Raw genomic sequence first — 20,164 nt, 5'->3', positions numbered from 1 at the left:
CAGAAAGCGAATAAGGATATTTCCCATAATGTGGGACTTTTGCTTTTAGTCCTCTAATCACTGAAGTGGTCTTAAATAACCATGTGACAGTTTCTGTGACTGTATAAGCAAAACGTTGCTTTCTTCCTGCCGTGCTTGACGGTGTAATAGGTGCGCGCCTCTGCATCCAGGACCAGCATCCTCTCCCCATCATCCCAGTCCGTTTGTGCACGCGCACGTCGGGTCGCCAAGGGGTGTTTGGGGGCGGAGCCTGCGTACTGCTGCAGCTGTCCATGGTTGCGTAGTGGGAGCCAGAGAGGGTCCGGGTACGTGCGAGATGCAGCCATAGTCACGCTACACTGTCTAAAATTATATCCTCCTGGGATCGTTCGTTTTGCAGCGCATCAGAGCCGACTGAAAGGTGAGCCTGTAACGTGCATTTCGATCTTTTATTTTTCCTCGAAAAACTGCCCCTCGCCCTTGAAAATTACTGCTGACGATACATCCCTGCCTTGCATGAAGTACAGGCCAGGAAGCAAACCAACATGGATGCTGTGCGCTATAGCAGTGCTGATGAGGATGCTTGCACGTAGATTATGCTCCTAGCATCGAAATCACAGAATCTAATCCTTCTTATAGACACATTAACAACGGGATGCGATTCGCATCAGAGGGAAATTTGACACCCTGCTTGTCAGAACAGACCGTTTTTGGTAAAAAATATTAAATTGAGCTGTAAGGCTTCAAATGTACCAGTGGCTATTCATTTATGTCATGATGACACCCATTTGGAACCAGCTATATTCTTAGGAATGGCTTTATCTTTTTTCTCTTGCAGCATGGTTAATTGTATGGATGTCAGTTACTGATTTACAGCAGCAGAGACAGTCAGTAGTCCAAGATGTCACAGATACAGTAGGCTGTTATTGACATCATTGATGCCAATTTCACTGAAAAATTGTAGAAATTGAATTAGAGCAGCAAAATATAAGAAATCCAGTGTGTTGCCCCCGTCGCTTGTTAACTTATTTTCCCTATATTTCAAACACAGCTGTGTGTTTCCACGTATAGCTTGTGCAGGACATTTAATCTAGACAGCCCAGCTGTTGCCTGCAGTCAGGAGGCTTCAATCACACAGGCCTCTCTTTAGTTAAAGGCCTTTTTTAACAGATGTATATCATGATAAACAGGCTGTCTTAATAAAGCAGGTCTAAAGCAGGTCTGGTTCCCTAGGTTTGACATTGCATACAGCCCCAAGCAGTGCGTTTAGTTTTCTGTTTCTGTGCCCAGCTTGTGGACGTGAGGCATCATGACTGAGCAACAGAGGCAGCGCTCTCTGTCCACCGCTGGTGAGTCTCTCTACCACGTGTTGGGAGTTGAGAAGGTGGCCACGACGGATGACATTAAGAGATCTTACAGGTGAGGCTTCCCTCTCTTACCTGACGTAATCAGCACAGACCACTGCTTGTTTTTATTTTAGTGTCTCTCGTTTCGTTTTTTGCCTACTTTCTACACAGGAAACTGGCGTTGAAGTTCCACCCTGACAAGAATCCTGACAATCCAGAGGCATCCGATAAGTTCAAGGAGATCAACAACGCCCATGCGATTCTGAATGACCCCACAAAACGTAATATTTATGACAAGTATGGTTCTCTGGGACTATATGTAGCTGAGCAGTTTGGAGAGGAGAATGTCAACACTTACTTTGTCCTTTCAAGCTGGTGGGCAAAGGTAAGACTGAGATACGGCTTAGGCCCATTACTGTTTGCTCTGTGATTCATTTTTATTGGTTATACTTTTCTTATTTTGTGCTCACACACTGACTGCTCACTTCCGCTGCTTGCCTGCAGGCTCTGTTTGTATTCTGCGGCCTGGCCACCGGCTGCTACTTCTGTTGCTGCCTGTGTTGCTGCTGTAACTGCTGCTGTGGAAAATGTAAACCACGGCCTCGGGAAGGACAGGAACAGGAATTTTACGTGTCCCCTGAGGACCTGGAGGCTCAGCTGCAATCTGACGAGAGAGGTGAGACTGAATCACCTGAGTCCCATTTTGAATATTAGGGTTACTAACAGGAGGAGGGAGGGGGGCTCAATGCAAACACTGAAATATGTTGTTTCTGTTTGTCAAGCAGAGGCTGGGGGTGACCCTATAATGCTGCAACCATCAGCAACAGAGACAACCCAGTTAACATCGGATGGGCACTACTCCTACCACACTGACACCGGCTTTAACTAACCCTCCGTTCCCATCAATCCTGGCCTGCGGTCCTGCCTGCTTCCCTGCTCCACTTCAGTGAGATGAAAGAAAGGGGCAATCCATCTTTCCATTACCGAAAGACAACTAATGCGGAGGAGAGGGACTAGTAAGCATGGCCCATGAAAGGAACTAATAACATCACACCCCTTACACCCCTCCCTGATTGGTCCACAACTTATTTCCCCCAGTACGAGAAGAAAAGAGAAACAACTAAATTGTTTCCTTTTTATTTCTTCTTTTGTATTTCTTGGCCTTTAACCACACATGTCGCCTGCCATACTTTCCCTCTCCCATATTTTGCATCATGGTGTAGCATGCACTGTTTATAAAACATGGTCTCCAAATTTTATTTTATCTTTAGCTGCATTTTTACTTTGCAATACTCATAAAGTGAGTGCATATGTATGTGCAATATGTTCAAATGAGGACAATTCACAAGGAGGGGGAGGAGGAGAAGATTGGGGTAAAGTTTACGTGATATTTTATGCTAAAGGAAAGGAGAGCCATGGCTCAGGGAGGTGCTGGTTAGAGAGGTGTGTTTATTTGCAGAGGTGGTCAGTGCCATCATTAAAGAGCAGATTTTACTTCTTGTTTGCAATCAATTCTATTTTTGTTGAAAATGCCACCTGCCGTCATCAGACCTACAGAACATCTTTGGCACTGTGTTTGTGTATCTTTAGTGTGCTCCCCTGAGTGTTTTTAACATGACTTGTTGTTGAGGTTGTTAAGGCACAAAGCTTTATTTGCAGACTTTACTTCATGAATGCCTGCTGACGTGACATTTCTACCTTAGTTATTAATTAGAATTGGCTTTTCATTCCTCTGCCTCAGCTTTATTTCAGTCCATTCTTCCTGTTTTTCCTCCAGCGCTGAACACATCATCGTGACAGTTATTGTCAAGGTAACTTTTACGTTGGTTGATAATTTCTTGCATTATGCATCTCTTGTGGCACGTTTCAGCCCTAGTGGATTAGTTATGATGTTATGATTTTATGTTGATGTGTTGTTTTCAGCCAAACATTGTTTTAATTTTTTTTTTCATGTCAGGAGTTACATCAGATTTAATAAAAAATGTTAAAATTGAATTCATAGATTAAAAAACTATACTTTTAAAGGAATATTCATAATTGACAATTGTAGTTTTTCATTAGTGGAGGACATTTTATTTTAATATGGTAAAGCATCGAGGTTACTGGTATAATATGATGAATTTCTGCTGTCTGCTCTTTTTTATTTGTTTGTTTGTTTATACCAATTGAGGCTGAAAGATATTAATTTCGTCCAATTATTGCAGTTTTTTTGTTTACTTATTGATCTTGTGCTATATGAAGCCAAGGAGCTCCAGGTAATGCAGCTGGCTCTGATCAGAGCTGTTTATAGGTGGAAAAATCAGACCTCTAGCAGCAGCAGCAGCAGCCCTGGTTCAGAGGGTGACATGTTTTTAACTCTGAGCTGTCTTGAATATGTTAAGTAGTTAATGTGATGTAGAAAAACATGTTACACTCGTCATAGCTGGGAAATAAAACTGACATCCACGTGAGAATATTTTAGATAGGGAGGAATATGACTTCCATTATGTTTTTAGTCCTTGTGTTTTGAACTGAAGTCTGATGACTCTGACATCTTGTCCAATGCTGTGATCGTTTATCATTGTTGACTTTTTTGAATCCATGTAGAGTAAGAAGCTTATAAGGCATATCTTCTGTGAACCAGTGCTACAGGCAGCTCCTAGTAAAATTACTCTAGATTTTTCATACTACTGAATTTGCAAACATTGCCACACATTTGCAAATTGCCATAAATTGCCATGAACATCTTTACCACTGATTATGTGTTTCAATGGTTTACAATTGGTGAGCCCCTGTTGCCCACCCTCTGCTATTAATGGTATGGATGTTGACCTCTGTGGCCCTTGTATGATGTTTCCTGTAACCCTTGATGAAGCATAGGTGTTCCTGTCATGGCTTTTTCATTGAGATACTGAAAAATGCTACTGTAAATTGTTCTAAGTTGAATGCACTGTGTGTTTAAAAAAACTATAATGGATCAATGATCAGGAAATGACTCCATAAAAAGACAACATAGTATATAGTGTAACTATAGTGAAATGGTTATATGATGCATTTTTGGGAATTTTATTTATTTCATACTTTGTCATGTTTCAAATGATGATTGGCTATAATTTCAACTGGTATGGTGTTGTAATGTAACCATTAAATTTAGCAAGGAATGGTTTAATGGTTAAGGTCGCTTGTACATACACTTGTCCCATATAAAGTATAAACCTTAACGTTTATGTTGTAGCATGGTAATTGTGTGTGTGGAGGAAAACAAGTGGATCATTGATCTGATTTGCTGTTGTTGAATAAATGTTCCTGAACAATGTGTCTTTCTCAAGGTATTTCATGTGAGGATAATAACTACATGGCGTAGTTCGTGTAACACTCTCAGTTTATACAGTTTGGAGAAGGTTCAGATCTGACATGAGTTCAACACAAAATTACATACAAAGTAAGACAAAAGACATGCACATTGGTGGCAAGAAGCATGGGGCATGCACATTTGCACATAAACATACAACCCAGTCTGCCATGGATTTAAAACAAATATTAAACAATTCGCAACATAATAATTAAGTAATCAAATTACAACGATATAACACAATTCATCCATCCATCCATCCATCCATCATCAACCGCTTATCCTGCACACAGGGTCACGGGGGGCTGGAGCTAATCCCAGCTGACATCGGGCAAAAGGCAGGGTACACCCTGGACAGGTCGCCAGTCCATCGCAGGGCCACTCACGCTCACACTCACACCTAAGGACTATTTAGGGTCACCAATTAACGTAGTCCGCATGTCTTTGGATAGTGGGAGGAAGCCGGAGCACCCGGAGAGAACCCACGCAGACACGGGGAGAACATGCAAACTCCACACAGAAAGGCCGGGGTAATAAATAACTTAATTAGCTTGTGCAAACGAGAAAGACATTTCAACACTACTGTGCCTTGCATCAGAGTCAAAATGGGCACAGACATAAGGCAAACACATGTATTGTCAACCTAGGAGAGTATACAATTGTCATTCAATATTTGGTTGAACAGGATTTCAAATCTATTGCATAATGGATCCAAGGCTGGGACTTGCCATAGCCAACATCCAAGTGCCACACCCTGTACAGTATAATCACATCAGAAATAAAAGAACGCAGATGTATCTTAAAGTTACAAAGTTAGAAGTGTAAAAAGTACAAGTATGCATCCATCAAGTGTAATAAATTAGAGGAAACATCTTAATTAAGCCAAAAGGCTCCAATGTGTTAAGAGTGTGAAACCAGTGTGCCTCAATGTACACGGACCCTCCACCTCTGAGAAAGGGTGAAATTGTTTCTATTCCCCAGAACTTTAATTGCGGTGTATGTATAACTTTTAGTTGTGGTCAGAATTCAGCACTTTTTACAATTAGAAATATTGTAATCTATATTTTTTACATTGCATTCATTCTCATTTATATCATTTGGCAGAATGCAACTGATAATCTATTCACTGTCAAAGGTTTCAAATACACAGGAATGTAAGTAAACCAAGTACTGGGCTACACACACATTCCTAAATAATCATCCTACATTTACATAATGTCTCGATTTACTGCTGCTTTGTTGTTTATCTCAATGTAACATGATGGAATGTATCAGGGACCCTGGTTAATGCAATGGCAACAGAAAACTAAAAAAAGCCAACTTTTTGTTCATTTCTAGAGACTCATCATTGCAGTGTGGTGTCAAGTTTTGCCAGCAGATGGAGACAAGCCATTTTACCATCTCATTGTGGGATGTTAGTTATAAATGGGAATTTACAACATTAAAACAATTCAAATGGCATTTTGTTTTACTCCTTTCTCTGTGAATCCAGATGCCTTTCTGTATGACGCTACTACAGCTTCAGTTCAAAGAAAAGCTTGTATAACCAACATTACAGGTGCTTTACATAAACCATTCAGATTTTAAGTCTATAGGAATAGATTTCCTTGGTAATATTAAAATATGTTATCAGCTATTTCGTTTCCATTAGACACTACCACAGACTGTCTAATTTTAATGTGTTGCCTCTAACATCTTACGCCCACTTAAAAGTCCACATTGTGTATACTAACATTATTTGTCAAACATATCTGACTTTTCAACACATAATGTCTTAGGAGTGTTATGAGGATTTTGTTCTCCCCTTGGGAAGTAATTTCACATCTTTCACATCACTACATTTACTTGACAGCTAATCACTAGCAATTATTCAGATTAACATGCAAACAAAATTAATTACATTCAAACTATATACTCATCTGATAAAATCATTTTTAGCCTTTAGATTAAACTTCCCAACAGTATATACAATAAAGGAAAATAGTAGTTAAAATTAGTGTCACTAACATATAATGCACTGGTGAGAACAATCCATTACTATGATATATTATAGTGTAACAGTGAAAAGAGCCATTATGTCTGTATAATACTACAGTACAGTATATCTATGGCAGTGTATTTGTCTACTGTGGTATTACTACTTTTAAGTATTCTTGGGATCACATGCATGTAATTGGATATTATAAAGAACAATTAGCTGAACCCTATATTTAATCTTGAAGATAGTATAATATTCATAACTTATTATCAGAAATATATTGATGAAAATATTGTGCAAGAAAACGTTCAAACCCTTATAAGGAAAGTCTGGTTAAATAAATAAAGAACATTCTTTAGTTTTATTTTGGTGGTGATGGTGCTTCAGTGTGTGTGTGTGTGTGTGTGTGTGTGTGTGTGTGTGTGTGTGTGTGTGTGTGTGTGTGTGTGTGAGTGTAAACAACACCAGTCCCTATGACAGAGATCCTGACTGTGCTGCTAGAGTCTGCCTGCTGCTCGTCTCTGACTTCAGTTGACTGGATGGGGACTGGAGGGCACAACTAGCTAGCTAACGTTACACTCTAAGGTGAAAGTGGCAGCAATGGACCGACCAGGTAAGACCACCTCACATTGGTTTTACAATTCATTTCCACATATATCTTGGGTAGTTTTAGTCGGCAGCTAACGTGTTTATCGTGTTTATGCTGCCGTTATTGGTCGACGCTGGCTAACGTTAGCTCCGTGAGCAACAGGTAACGTTAGCTAGCTGTTAGCCAGCTGAGTTCAGGACTCAGGACAGCTCCGATTGTGTGCAACGTTATTCACTCTGTAATGAAACATAAAACCGACGATACTGTTATCTGTTGGCATAATTACTGGAGTTTATTCGAAACTTATACCTAATGTTAACCGAACATATATCTTATGCAACAGTTATATGCCTTGCCTTAGTTACATACTTTATCTATTTAATATTTAAGACTATATCTAATATTTTCTAATAACGCCTCTTTGGAAAGTTTCGGAGGGAATACTGAATTTATGAACATATCTAAAAATTATATTTATATTCAAATTAACACACAAACATACTGGAATTTAAGGGTGCATCTATCTATCTACCTATCTATCTATCTAATATTTTGTTTCTATCAAATATTTATTCACCCCTGCTTCTTTGGAAGGTTTTGGTGGGGCTCCATCATTCAATAACCTCTCCACAAGGATAACAGATAATGGATGCTCAGCCTCAGATCTAACCGAGGAGGACTTAGAGAGTCTACGAATTGAACTTGCAAAGGTGATGCAGCTTCTGTGGATTATTCGCACAAAACAGAAAAAGTAAATATGTTTAAAATGTTGACACTGATGAAACCCTTTTTGTTTTTCTCCCACATAGATGGAGGATGAAATTCAGACCTTGCGGCAGGTGCTTCTGGTCAAAGAAAAATATGCTTCGGACATCAGGAGGCAGCTGGGTATGAGTCCTCTCAGTAACATCAAACAGAACCTGTCCAAAGGCTGGCAAGACATCCAGACCTCGGGCCCGTAAGTTGCATGTTTAGACTGGTAGTATAGGTTTCTACGTGTCATTGTTACATTAAATAGTTGGTCTGTTGGATGGAAGACACTAACATCTCCACTGGCAGAACATTTGCCGCGCATCATCATTGTGTGTCATGGTTACATAAATGCGTGGAAAGTGCACTAATGACTGTCGTGGTCTCTCTCTTAAGCCTGAGTAATCTGCCAACTTGTGCATGTTCTGCTCTTGTTTTAGATACCTCACAGCCTCTGCCACTTTGGAGGACATCAGCCACTCCAGCGTGTGAGTGTTGGTCACCATGTTTGCATCATATCCTATTAATAAACATTTGTTCTGCATTTCAATGAGCAGGGGTATCCCTATGTTTTTGTGCTTTTCAAAGGGGGATCTCTTCTTAGAAACAAGTGATGGGATTTTCCAGGTCAAATAGGATTGATGGCCTGGTAATAGCCTTACAGCCGACTTAGCACAAGGAGCCGTAGTATTAACAGACAACTGCAGGACTAGCCTGAAGCATTTGACGAATAGTTTGTTAACTGTTTATTTTCTGTTGTGTGTGTGGATTTATACATTTGTGCTCTCTGTGTGTGACAAACAGCAAACAGGAGACTTCCCCCCATTCAGGTTCTGACTTCTACTGCTTCTTTTTACCTGTAGATATGTCAGGACACGGGAGAGTCTCTCTCATGCAGGCCAGGTGACGTCCTCTGCACTGTCCAATATGGGCGTGGCCCTCACCAGGAGACTGGCAGAGATGAGGTAGGCCTGGCTCCTCCCTCCTAATTTCTGAATAGAAAAAGTTTTTAAAAAACTGATCATTATTTAGTCATAACAAACCAAACTTAGCAGAAGAAATTAGCTTGAAATATTAGGGTTTTTTGTCTGTGAAATACATTTGGTAATAAAAACACCAAACTCTTCATGGTTATAGCGCAGAAGCTTCCATTGAGGTGACTGGTAGGAAAAAGAAAGCTGTCTTTGTCTAATTCAGACAGGCAGATGGATAGGCAGGAGACCAACAGAGAATCACAACTAGGGGGCAACATGTCAGAAAGATGCTTTAAAATGCAAACTGAAGTTACTGTTACAGGTTGGCAGGTTCCATATCTCAATCTAATACATTTAACACATATTCTCAGACAAAAGAATATTATAAAACTGTACTCAGTACAGAATGGCCCATTTCAGAATAATATTCTATTAATGGATTATAATTACAGATGCATTAATGTGTAAGGGTAATTTTTTTGTTGCAGCTAGTAAAGGTGTGGCTAATTTTATTTACTTAATCTATAAAAATACATCATATATCACTTGTACTTAAGTAAATGTATTTAGTTACTATCTACCACTGATTCACTTGAGTATCACTATGAAGCACCTCCTGTCTTGTGTTTTTTTGTAGCCGGTAAGCAACGATAATCCAATCACACTAGTACAGCTGGACATCGGCAGCAGTAGCTGATAAGTCTGTTGTTCTCATCCATGTGGAAACAGAAGCTGGTGTGACGTTGTCTGTCTTTGTCCCAACAGAGCTCTGCCTCTCCCGAGCCCACCACGGTAAGATCTGTGAGCTGAACTGAGCCCGTTGTTGTGAAGCTGAATGGTCCGAAGACGGTGCTGAATGAGCCCCAGTGTGTGTGTGTGTGTGTGTGTGTGTGTGTGTGTGTGTGTGTGTGTGTGTGTGTGTGTCCTGACCAGAACATGAGTGACAAGAACAATATAGTGACTTTAAACATAGACTGTATATAAAAAGACTTTAAAGTGAGTTTCATCTTTGTACAGCTGTGGTATCTGTTAGAAGATCATCCACTTCACATGACTATGGTATAATAACCATATTAGTCTAATTAGTCGATTAATTGATTAGTTAATTGCCAATAATGTCAACTATTTTAACAATGGATTAATCAATTGTATCAAATTAATTATCAAGGAAAAATAATAACTTTTCTCAGTTTTAAAAGCTTTAAAATCAAACATGTATATTTTTTGTTCATACAAAACACATTGAAATAAGGCCTGAACAATTAATAGAAATTTTATTAAACAATTCATTAAAATTTTATGTTCTACAGCAATTTTCATATCGCAGGAGGTGCAATATTTGTTAAAGGTGAAAAGTGTGTAAAAATACCTACAGGCTACCAACCCCCTCAAAAATCAAACCATAATCCCCTATAATATTGCAAATCGTATCGCAATATAATCGTAATTACATATTTTTTCAAAAGTTTTCAGCCCTAAATGAAATTAAACAATAAAGACAAAAAATTGACAGATTAATCAATAATGAAGATAATCATTAGTTACAGCCCTACACAATATATATATAAACTTTAGAGCAAATTAAAGGATTATATTTTTGTGCTTTTTTTTGATTCTGTATCTGTATAATGCTCAAATCCCCTTTTCATCCTGTCTTGCCCAGCACCCTGAGCCACACCATGAGTGTGCCGGCTATGAGGTAAAACACAGTGAGTGTTTGTCACTGCATTTCTTATATTTACTACTTAGTGTTGTATTTATGTCTTTCAACTAGTTGGAGTTCAGTTTGATTTGACTTACAGGGGGAAAAAAGCAGCAGTGTAATTTGTTGTCACGTTTCTCTGCAGACATTCCTCTACATTCAAGTCTTTGGAGGAAATGGTCGGCAACGTGAAGGTGAGTTTGTCAAAGCCGCAGGCACACAGTGTTCTTCCAGTACTTTGTATATGAGTATTGATCATTTATTTACTGCTTGGGTCACACAGGACAAGGTGACTGGCAATCTGTCAAGTAATGGAGACACCTCTGGGTTTGAAAGAAGATCCTCAGGCCACAGCACATGAGATGGACCCTTTGAACATATCACAATTAATTATTTTTCATACCTTGTAAAGTTATGAAAGAATGTTATATTGCTCCTGTGTGTGCATCTGTCCACTGTTATTTCTAACTGCTGTATTAAAACAATATGACTAATAGAATGTATAAAATTTGCAATAGAATATTATTTCAAACTTCAATTTAAAAAAAGTATTTTAATTTTTAAATGTTATATTTCTGCATGTTGGATACATGTAATTTTATTTGAATGTGAAACCCATTGACAAATGTACAAAACAGAATATCACTAACATTAAGTATTTTTGTACTAATGCTATGTTATCTCTTGTCATTGATGGTTACATACCTTTATTTACTCAGATTTGTGTTCTTAATTAAATTTCCTACTGTTCTCAGAGAAAATGTTTCAGTGGTGGCCTCAGTTCATATCAAGCCTTTGGGTGGCGCTAGAGGCTTTAAATGTATTTTCAGTGTTGTTTTACTAGGTGGACAGTAGATGCAAGTGGCCCTACTACTATATACTTGATCAGTTTTTACTGAAATCAAAAGGTGGAAGCTGAAAAAATCCATGGAGATCTCCTAGGCCTTATGAGGGACTATAACTTTATAAAAAAAAAACCATTAGGTTCAGATTTCAGCTTTATTTTCATTACAATACAATACAGGACTGAGCAATGAAATTCAGTTGTAGCCCCCTCTACACTACACACACAGAAAAGGTATAAACAGATATTCATATATTTAAATTAGAATAGAATAAAAACATAAAATAGAACAAAGTATATAAAAGTAGCACTAAAGGACGACAGAAAAGCGAAAAGTAAATATTTAGTATCTTATAAAATTAGGTATACATTTACATATATACATACATAAATATAAATGTGCACATCTATGCACACAAATTATGTACATTATGAGTGTGGAACATGAACATAACAAACGTGGTTACATGTGACTTCTGACATCCGATAGACTATTATTGTTATTTCTTACGTAAGTGTTTGGCATATCAAAATGACCAAGAAGCCACAACCAAACATTTCGAACAAAAATATCTGTTCCCTGACCGGGAATCGAACCCGGGCCGCGGCGGTGAGAGCGCCGAATCCTAACCACTAGACCACCAGGGAAAGATACTTCGGGTTAGTATACATATCTTTATAAAGTTAGACGGTTCGACTGATATATGTATGAAGTAAAACTTTCTACTTCATATAAGTCTTTTTATTTTGTTTTGTAAAGCAAACTGACTTCAAACGTGCTATGTAAGATATTAGTAGTAGGCCTATTAACTTTAAGTGTTTGTAGTTAGGCTATAACTTAGGCTACGTTACGGTTTTGCGACTTGCCGGGAGAAAAACGTTAAATGCATAAAATCCAGAGGAATGTAAAGAGATTTTTATTTTGCTCTGATAAAAAAACGTAGGTGTTCCTGAAACATTTTGTCCCCGACTTACTCCTAAAACTCTGGCAGCTCTCTGACGTTAGCTGGCGAACATGGAGGTGTGATCACGTCCTTATCAGCCTTTGCCGTCATTAATTAAAACCTCCTCTTGACACGTGTCACCGAGTTCTCGTCCTAACACCGAAAAGGACCACAACACGTTCTGTGTCCTTGAGCTGCCACAGTCTACGCCCCGCGCCACAGCGGCACGCTCCGAGGGCAGACGCTATAAAAGCCGATCGTCTCTTCACAGAGTCAGCGAGACCGGCAGCGAATTGACCGAGACGGGTCAACACAGATAGTTCATATACAAATGGGCCATTGGAACAACTAACACCTCTTCTACTTCAAGCCATCCGCACCTTACAGCCGCACCTTAAAGGTAGGTCAAAATAATTCAACAAGTCAAGGTTTTGTTATTTAAAAAGTTATTCTAATATTTTGAAGACAGTTGCCATCCTTAAAATGTGTACTACAACAGTCAAATCCATTAGGTGTCTTTCTGTCAACGCTTGTCTTCATTATAAAATTCAAAGGTAGTTTTTTCACAATTGTGCTGGAATGCTTTTGCCCACAGTTGTCAATATTTTAATATTTTGACTGTCCACTTGCTGTATAAGCACATGCAGTAAATTCTTGTTATAAGTCAAATTGCCCTCTAACCATTGTTAGGTTTTTTTAGGTGTCACCTGCTGAGTTTATCTAGACATGTGTAATCTGCTCCAAAGCCATCTGCTGCTCCCCTGGTGTTAAGCTTAACTGGTTCTCAGGCTCCAGGCTGATATCATAATTCTACTGAAATACATGTGAATAATTAAATACAAACACAAATAATACATGTTTATTCTTTGTTTATTTTGTTGCCATATGAATACAAGGCCAAAAACATAGGCACCAAAAAGGTTGAGTGTAGTCATTATTTTGTTTTTGTCATTACAAACAATGTAATAGAGCAATCCATTATTTCCTGGCAGAACACAGTAGTAGCTTGAACGTCTACCAGCAATATTTCAGCAAGAACACCTTAACACCAATAACCTTTTGCCATGCAGTCATGCCTGCAGATCGTGCACTAAGCTATCTGAGTTCAACTGGACATGTGGGCATACTCTCACACAGACTGGTTATTTGAGTCACATGAAACCAGATTCTCAGAAACAGCTGCTTATTTCCAGCCTAATAATACCATGAAATGTCCTCTGTCTCTCCTCCAGGTTATCATATTCCATCTTTGAGCGGTTTTCCACCTGAGGTCGGAGAAAATGGCAGCAATTCCATCAAGTGGCTCCCTCATCGCCACCCATGATTACTATAGAAGTGAGTCAGAAGTGGCCTATATGCATATAGACTGTAGTCATTTCAGTGGATCTCAAAAATGGGCACCTTTGATAGTTTATCTCGATTTTTCCTCTTTTGAAGTCAGTTTCTGTCTTTGAAAGGATCTCCTTGGATTTTTTTAAAAGGAAGTGTCTTTATATCTTTATTCCAGGACGCCTGGGGTCCGCCTCCAGCCAACAGCTCCTGTGGCAGTGCCGAGTACACAGGGGAGGTCATTCCACACCACCCAGGTAAGAAAAAGGTTTTATTTTGGAAAGTGAGGTCTCCCTGCACCAATCTGAGCTTCTTTCTAACATCCATTTTGTTCTTCACAGCACTTCCAAGGCAAGATTCTGGTCACTGGTGGACTTCATTTTTCTTTGCAAAATCGAACCATCCCGGCATGCAGAACGGCTCTGAAAATCAAAAGTGAGTGTCGTAATATATGAACAAAATGTTTACCAGCTGCATTTACCTTCAATGTTGTTGTTCTGTGGGGTGAAACTAACACTCCTGTTCCTGTGTTGCAGGGGAACCTACACAGTGGCCAACGGTCAGGTGACCTGCATCGCCAGGGAAATGGTTTTGAACAGACAACTCAGCGAAAGCAGTGAAAATGGAAAGTCTGAATAATCCACACATCCATCATCTTCCACCTAGACTCCATTCCCTGCCACCGGCACACCATCCTGCCGCCTGTCCCTCACCTCCCTCACCTCCCTCACCTCCCACGCCTCCCTCACCTCCCTCACCACTCAGCTTGCCTTCCAGGACATAAGTCTGTCACTGGAGACGGAGATGATGATGTGGTGCTGATGATGGTGTGTGTTACCTTTAGTCTATGGAGTTTGCTTTTCCTATTTGCCTATGTATAGTATATTTTTATTATGACCAAAAGTTTAAAAAAAACTAGTATGTAAAAAGTTTTTCATTTTATTCTTCTTGTGACTTGATACTGTTGTTGATGATAATAAATAAAATGCTTGAAGTCAGTACTTGGTTTACATTTTATTGTTTCCATACAGCTGTTTTAAACTGTATAGACTGGTTGCCAAAAGAAACATAGACTTGTTATTATTTAGGAAAACAATGTGACATTATCTGTTGTGTGTTTTTAATAAACCTCACATCTTCAGTATATTGCTTGTCACCTCTCTTCAGGTGATCCACACAGCAGAGCAGCTGTTTTATAACTCTGTAAGGGAACACACGCAGCCTACTTACCAAACAGACCTAATCTGTTTAGCTTATGATCAGCAACGCTTAATTCAGTTGTTAATACAGCTTACATAATGTCTCACCTGAGCTTGAATGTGGGTCAACAACTTTTGGAAAAGGTCAGGACAATTATATGGCCTTCATTGAGCAAATACATTGAAACATATGTTATATTCAGTTCTACAAATGTATAAATGAATCAGGGAACAGCAGCTGAAGATAGCTGACCCTAACATTTATGTAACACATTTCTGAAAGCAGATCACTGGTAAGTTACCAGTTTCTGCTAGCACAGACCTGCTGCAGAGTTTGTCACACATGCTTCCATAACAACTGCAGGGCATTAAAATAAAGCAGTGCACTGCGGCCATTAAATCTTACACGCCTTTAAAAGTAATGTTTTAATGCCATAGCACACAGTTGGAAAAGATTCAGTCTATTCATGTTATACTTCAAGGTGAGAGCATGTAATTCTCCCCTGCAATCTTTTATGCGTGTTGTAGCAACAGTTTGTGACTAACTACTTTAAAGAAAAATAAGTGGAGAAAAATATGTTGATTCACCAAATATTACTGTAGTAGGGCCAGGTTTCCAAACCCAGAGCCATAAATCATCAATGAAAACAATCTCTTGAAGGTTTCATATAATTTAGCACCATTTCTTAGGATTATTTTACCTTAAAATATTCTAATTACTGCAATGACATTTGGTACTTTTAACTGCTAGAAGGATCAATAAATGTCTGGTTCTCTGAAATTACTTTTCTTTGAAATCAATGTGTAGGGAACATTTTGCAATGTGCACACTGCACATCTAAAAATAGACTGAAGATAATCATCCTGTTCAAACACATCAGTCAAACTGTTCCAGAGCTATATGTGGAGCATTTAGAGCCTCATACTGGGGACAAACATTTTGGCATTTAAAACACCAAAGATATGATTCATGTTTTCAGAATTTCAAGCATCTCTACCCATTCAGAAAGTACAGGATCTGTCCCTACAAAGCTGCACTAATTCAGGAAACGTGTCGGGGTCTAAACATGTCCTGTGATCCCGGCCAAGTACAAACACTCATGTGTCACTTCACTGGCATGGGAGTCTCCCATCATGCACTTCTTTTTTTATTATTTCCAACAACACATTGGGTTACTCTGTACAAAGTTCAACAACGTGAAGGACAAATCCCAGAATGTACAGATGCAATGGCCAAAAAAAGCACTAGAGGGAAAAAAACAAACAAACAAATGTAAAATCCTGCAGAAAGGAGCAGGATTCATAAGGGTTAGCTATTTTTCATGTAAGAAAATAGGGTACCTAGTGCAAGGCCCAGGCATTTAATTTACTACCTTGCCTACCTTGGGTCTGATATCAGGCAAGCTACCACCGCTTTTACGTTTTGCAATGTAAAAACTGAGGCACAAACTTTTTCTGTTTGGGACTGTGAGCTGCACTTTATCAGAGGTGCTGAAGTTAACATTTGTGTGGATTTGTGGTGAGATTTCTGCCTGATCAGATAAGAAGATTACGACTTTTTTCTCGACATATCAGAGAACACAGATATGAGGGATCTGAACACGGGCAGAAAACATGATGTAATGTAGGAGCCCTTAAAGTCCAGAAGTTTATAACTGAACTAAAATAAATTAATTTATCATTGTCCTGAAAAGCCCTGCAACCCTGTACGTAGGATAAGCGGTTGATGATGGATGGATGGATGGATTGTCCTGAAAAGGTGCCACATACACATTAAAGAGTTACATCCCCAAACAAAAGATTTAATAAATGAGAAAAGTTGATCTCCAGGAGTTTACATTATTTAAAAGCAATACAGATCATCTGAAGGCCTGAAAGCCTTTATGCAAAAAGTTCCATTAAGCCTTTTGTGGCTCCAGGGAGAGCTGCGCAAAGTCTAATAAGTTGCCTCAAGTGATGTCACATGAGTCAGCAGGGCTGAAGACTACAAATATCAGGGGGTTTTGTGTTAGAAAGAAGTGAGCTTACCAGACCTCTGTCGCCTGCTGCCTGGCCTTACTTGAGGCCTGCAGCTCAATGCTACATTAGGTGCTACTAGCACAACACACCCAAATCCCTCACTAAACTGTCAGCACATGAGTTGCACTGTGGGCAACATAGGCGCCAGGTTTTGACAACAAAGAATAATAAAAAACATCTCTTTGGTTCTGCTTCACTGACTTTACTCATAAAGTTGCATCTGAAGGATGTGCCCACAGAGAAAGTTCAACAAAACAAACTTCTAGGTATATTGCTGGACAGTTACATCAAAACATACTGTATTGACGTCACTATGAATGAGACATGGGGGTGACAGTTCGTTAAAGATTTAAATAAATTTACCCTGAGTCATATTTCTTTGTGATGCTTAGTGAAACTCTATTCCTGGGTCAGATGGTTTTTTTTAAAACCTGATCCGCTGTCATCACTTATAGTCAGTGGAAAATGTCGGCCACACAGAGCTCTCCTGGTCACCAATTAGCTTAAAGATAAATAGGGAATCTGGGGCAAAGGTTTCTGGCCTCAGTGCTGCCTAAGACTCCAACCCTGGACTTCCACAAAACATACAAGTTCAAACTGCACAGATAAGAGAGGAACAATACATCCAATTCTTAGTATTAGCAAACATGGTGCATCTATGTATAATTTTATATGTTTGTCTTAGGGGGATAAATGGGTTCAGACAGTCTGCAGGGGCTCAGGTGACATCCTGTTTTAGGTCGATATTTGATCAGCAGCACGAGCAGAGAACGTGAACCACTAAGCTTGAGTCCACGTGACACTGGGGGACTTTCCGTGTCAACACAAAAAGTTTCACGCTGTCCCACCATGATCAGTAATCTCTGCAGGTCACAGTTGTTTATTAGTGTTTCTTGTGTGGATCAAGTTTGTGATTTTAAGAAGGAGGATAATGCAAATAAATGCAAGTGCAGTTCCACTTATAAACTCGACAACCCAAAGTCAAGTTGAAAGTTGAAGCAATGAATATGCTTGCTTAGCAGCATATGAAAAAAGGCAGGGGTGGTTATTATTAACAAAATTATTATGTATACATGTGTGCAGAATAATCATGATCAGCCTATCCAATATGATGTTTTATTATTGATTAGATGAAATGCCCACCAGACAATAAATCAGTTCAAATGAGTTGCGTCGCGACCAGCTACAACATTAAAATGCTTCTCACACATTAATGCATCAGTAATAATGATTCAATAATATCATATATTATAATATAATATACTCATTTTCTTTGTAATGAGTAGGCCTACTTACTTACCTAACTTTTGATACTTAAAGGGGTTATCTGCAGATTTTGAATGACATCACATAACTTGATGTTAAAATGAACCACAGGCCTGTTTTCTCTGTCCCTTGGAACAGCCACTGTTCTACATTGTATGTGAAGGAATCGAGTCAGACTTTTTGCATTTGCTCCTTGCTTTGCTTCTTGCTTATACTGCCAATACTCAGGTACACAGCTTCTTCGCTGGTCTCAGTCGCCGTAACTTACGTGACCCACATAATATACAATAATGCAATATAACAGTGCAGGATACAGCGGAAGACCCATTTAGAAAGTTACACTAATGTTACTTACTACAGTCTGACTGTAGTGTAGCTCACTAACCGCTTTCATTATCATCATCATCAAGTAAATTTAACTATGTCTCTTACACTTATTCATTTAGCTGATGCTTTTTTATCCAGAGCGACTTACAATTGCTAATTATGTCAGAAGTCACACACCTCTGGAGTAACTAGGGGTTAACTCAGGGACACGTTGGTAGACGTGTCACAGTGGGGGATTGAAGCCAGGTCTCTCACACCAAAGGTAGGCATCTTATCCACTGCCCCATCACCACCCCGGTTCAGCATGAAGCTGATAAAAATACACCCACTTTATTAGGTACACTTTGCTAGTACCGGGTTGGACCCCGTTTTGCCTTCAGAACTGCCTTAATTCTTCTTGGCAGACTTTCAACAAGGTCTTGGAAACATTCCTCAGAGACTTTGGTCCATATTGACATGATAGCATCACGCAATTGCTGCACATCCATGATGCGAATCTCCCGTTCCACCACATCCCAAAGGTGTGACTGGTGACTGTGGAGCCCACTGGAGTACAGTGAACTCACTGTCATGTTCAAGGAACCAGTTTGAGATGATCTGAGCTTTGTGACGTGGTGCATTATCCTGCTGGAAGTAGCCATCAGAAGATGGGTACACTGTGGTCATAAAGTGATGGACATGGTCAGCAACAATACTTACTTGCAAATTTTAGCCTCAGTTTTCTGTTCTTAGTGGACAAGCGCTCACTGGATATTTTCTCTTTCCGGACCATTCTCTGTAAACCCGAGAGATGGTTGTGCGTGAAAATCCTAGTCGATCAGCAGATTCTGAAATACTCAGACCAGCCTGTCTGGCACCAACAACCATGCCACATTCAAAGTCACTGAAATCCCCTTTCTTCCTCATTCTGATTCTTGGTTTGAACTTCAGCAAGCTGTCTTGACCATGTCTACATGCCTAAATGTATTGAGTTGCTGCCATGCAGGGCTGATTAGCTATTTCTCTTAACAAGCTATTGAACAGGTGTACCTGATAAAGTGGCCGGTGAGTGTATTACTGCAATGTTGCAGTGGGAGTGTACCTGAGTTTCATTTTTTGTGATGCTGTATCTTGTAATGTGTTTTGGCCAATGCCGAGTGCTCGCTCAATAGTTCGAGAAAAGTGTTAGTGGTTGCAATCTGAAACCTCACCACTAGAGGCCACTGAAAACTACACATTTACAGCCTTTAAAGTACATTTTGCTTATCTTTTGTAAGACTTGAACATTTTGATTGCAGGAAATTTACTTGAAGTTTATTATTATCACATTGTGGTAGTCTTAATTCAAGTAAAGGATTTAAAAACTTCTTATGTTTTGTAAACTTCTCATGAAATATTATGCATGCATTATTGATTACACTACCCAACAGTATGTAAAATTGTTAAATGATCTCCACCTCAACCTAAAATGCTACACACACACACACAGTAATCCATCAGTAATTATAATCAACCCATTCTTATCCCAGGGCGTCTGGTCAAGACCCCTTGGCATCGCTTTTTAACACCCTGGGTATCTATTAGCGTTTTGTAGGTGTAGGGCTCTGC

General features: G+C 39.3%; 3 protein-coding genes and 1 non-coding gene across 8 annotated transcripts; 3 read left to right on the top strand and 1 right to left on the bottom strand.

Moving 5' to 3' along the window:
- The first annotated feature begins 249 nt into the window (after positions 1 to 249).
- Positions 250 to 4,620, top strand: LOC119905997 (dnaJ homolog subfamily C member 5-like). 2 transcript variants are annotated; one of them, XM_038723456.1, is made up of 5 exons: positions 250 to 400; positions 1,270 to 1,398; positions 1,497 to 1,710; positions 1,830 to 2,001; positions 2,111 to 4,620. In XM_038723456.1, the coding sequence occupies exons 2-5, from the start codon at positions 1,289 to 1,291 to the stop codon at positions 2,212 to 2,214; spliced, it is 600 nt and encodes a 199-aa protein (XP_038579384.1). In that variant the 5' UTR covers positions 250 to 400; positions 1,270 to 1,288; the 3' UTR covers positions 2,215 to 4,620. The 2 variants fall into 2 exon arrangements, with proteins under 2 accessions (XP_038579384.1, XP_038579383.1); XM_038723455.1 differs by having other exon boundaries at positions 2,108 to 4,620.
- A 2,472-nt stretch (positions 4,621 to 7,092) lies between these two features.
- LOC119906194 (tumor protein D54-like) lies at positions 7,093 to 11,410 on the top strand. 4 transcript variants are annotated; one of them, XR_005444941.1, is made up of 10 exons: positions 7,093 to 7,247; positions 7,818 to 7,933; positions 8,033 to 8,181; positions 8,414 to 8,461; positions 8,837 to 8,938; positions 9,585 to 9,587; positions 9,713 to 9,739; positions 10,611 to 10,656; positions 10,795 to 10,843; positions 10,933 to 11,410. XR_005444941.1 is itself a non-coding variant. In XM_038723747.1 (10 exons), exons 1-10 carry the CDS (start codon positions 7,235 to 7,237, stop codon positions 11,008 to 11,010), a joined length of 621 nt encoding a protein of 206 aa, XP_038579675.1. In that variant the 5' UTR covers positions 7,093 to 7,234; the 3' UTR covers positions 11,011 to 11,410. The 4 variants fall into 4 exon arrangements, 2 of the variants coding, with proteins under 2 accessions (XP_038579675.1, XP_038579676.1); XM_038723747.1 differs by having other exon boundaries at positions 10,611 to 10,646; XR_005444942.1 differs by lacking the exon at positions 9,585 to 9,587.
- A 659-nt stretch (positions 11,411 to 12,069) lies between these two features.
- trnae-cuc lies at positions 12,070 to 12,141 on the bottom strand. The gene has a single exon. It is a non-coding gene; the product is annotated as a tRNA-Glu (tRNA).
- A 479-nt stretch (positions 12,142 to 12,620) lies between these two features.
- LOC119905954 (pancreatic progenitor cell differentiation and proliferation factor A-like) lies at positions 12,621 to 14,767 on the top strand. The gene is given in 6 exon segments (XM_038723389.1): positions 12,621 to 12,837; positions 13,670 to 13,772; positions 13,945 to 13,966; positions 13,968 to 14,023; positions 14,108 to 14,201; positions 14,303 to 14,767. Coding segments are annotated over 5 exon segments (330 nt in total). The 5' UTR covers positions 12,621 to 12,837; positions 13,670 to 13,717; the 3' UTR covers positions 14,406 to 14,767.
- Positions 14,768 to 20,164: the final 5,397 nt, after the last annotated feature.

This window comes from Micropterus salmoides, unplaced genomic scaffold (genome assembly GCF_014851395.1).
Source record: "Micropterus salmoides isolate LMB-PRFRI ecotype aquatic unplaced genomic scaffold, ASM1485139v1 Ms_hic_scaffold_16, whole genome shotgun sequence".
Classification (NCBI taxonomy): domain Eukaryota; kingdom Metazoa; phylum Chordata; class Actinopteri; order Centrarchiformes; family Centrarchidae; genus Micropterus; species Micropterus salmoides.
This window is presented reverse-complemented; position numbering and strand designations above follow the sequence as displayed.

What these genes read in the sequence shown, in the direction of transcription:
- LOC119905997 (XM_038723455.1), top strand. Translation starts at nt 1,289, where the DNA reads ATGACTGAGCAACAGAGGCAGCGCTCTCTGTCCACCGCTGGTGAGTCT. An exon ending in GACATTAAGAGATCTTACAG is followed by an intron (nt 1,399 to 1,496) that starts GTGAGGCTTCCC and finishes CTTTCTACACAG; the next exon opens with GAAACTGGCGTTGAAGTTCC. An exon ending in TTTCAAGCTGGTGGGCAAAG is followed by an intron (nt 1,711 to 1,829) that starts GTAAGACTGAGA and finishes GCTTGCCTGCAG; the next exon opens with GCTCTGTTTGTATTCTGCGG.
- LOC119906194 (XM_038723747.1), top strand. An exon ending in ATGAGTGTGCCGGCTATGAG is followed by an intron (nt 10,647 to 10,794) that starts GTAAAACACAGT and finishes GTTTCTCTGCAG; the next exon opens with ACATTCCTCTACATTCAAGT. An exon ending in AAATGGTCGGCAACGTGAAG is followed by an intron (nt 10,844 to 10,932) that starts GTGAGTTTGTCA and finishes TGGGTCACACAG; the next exon opens with GACAAGGTGACTGGCAATCT.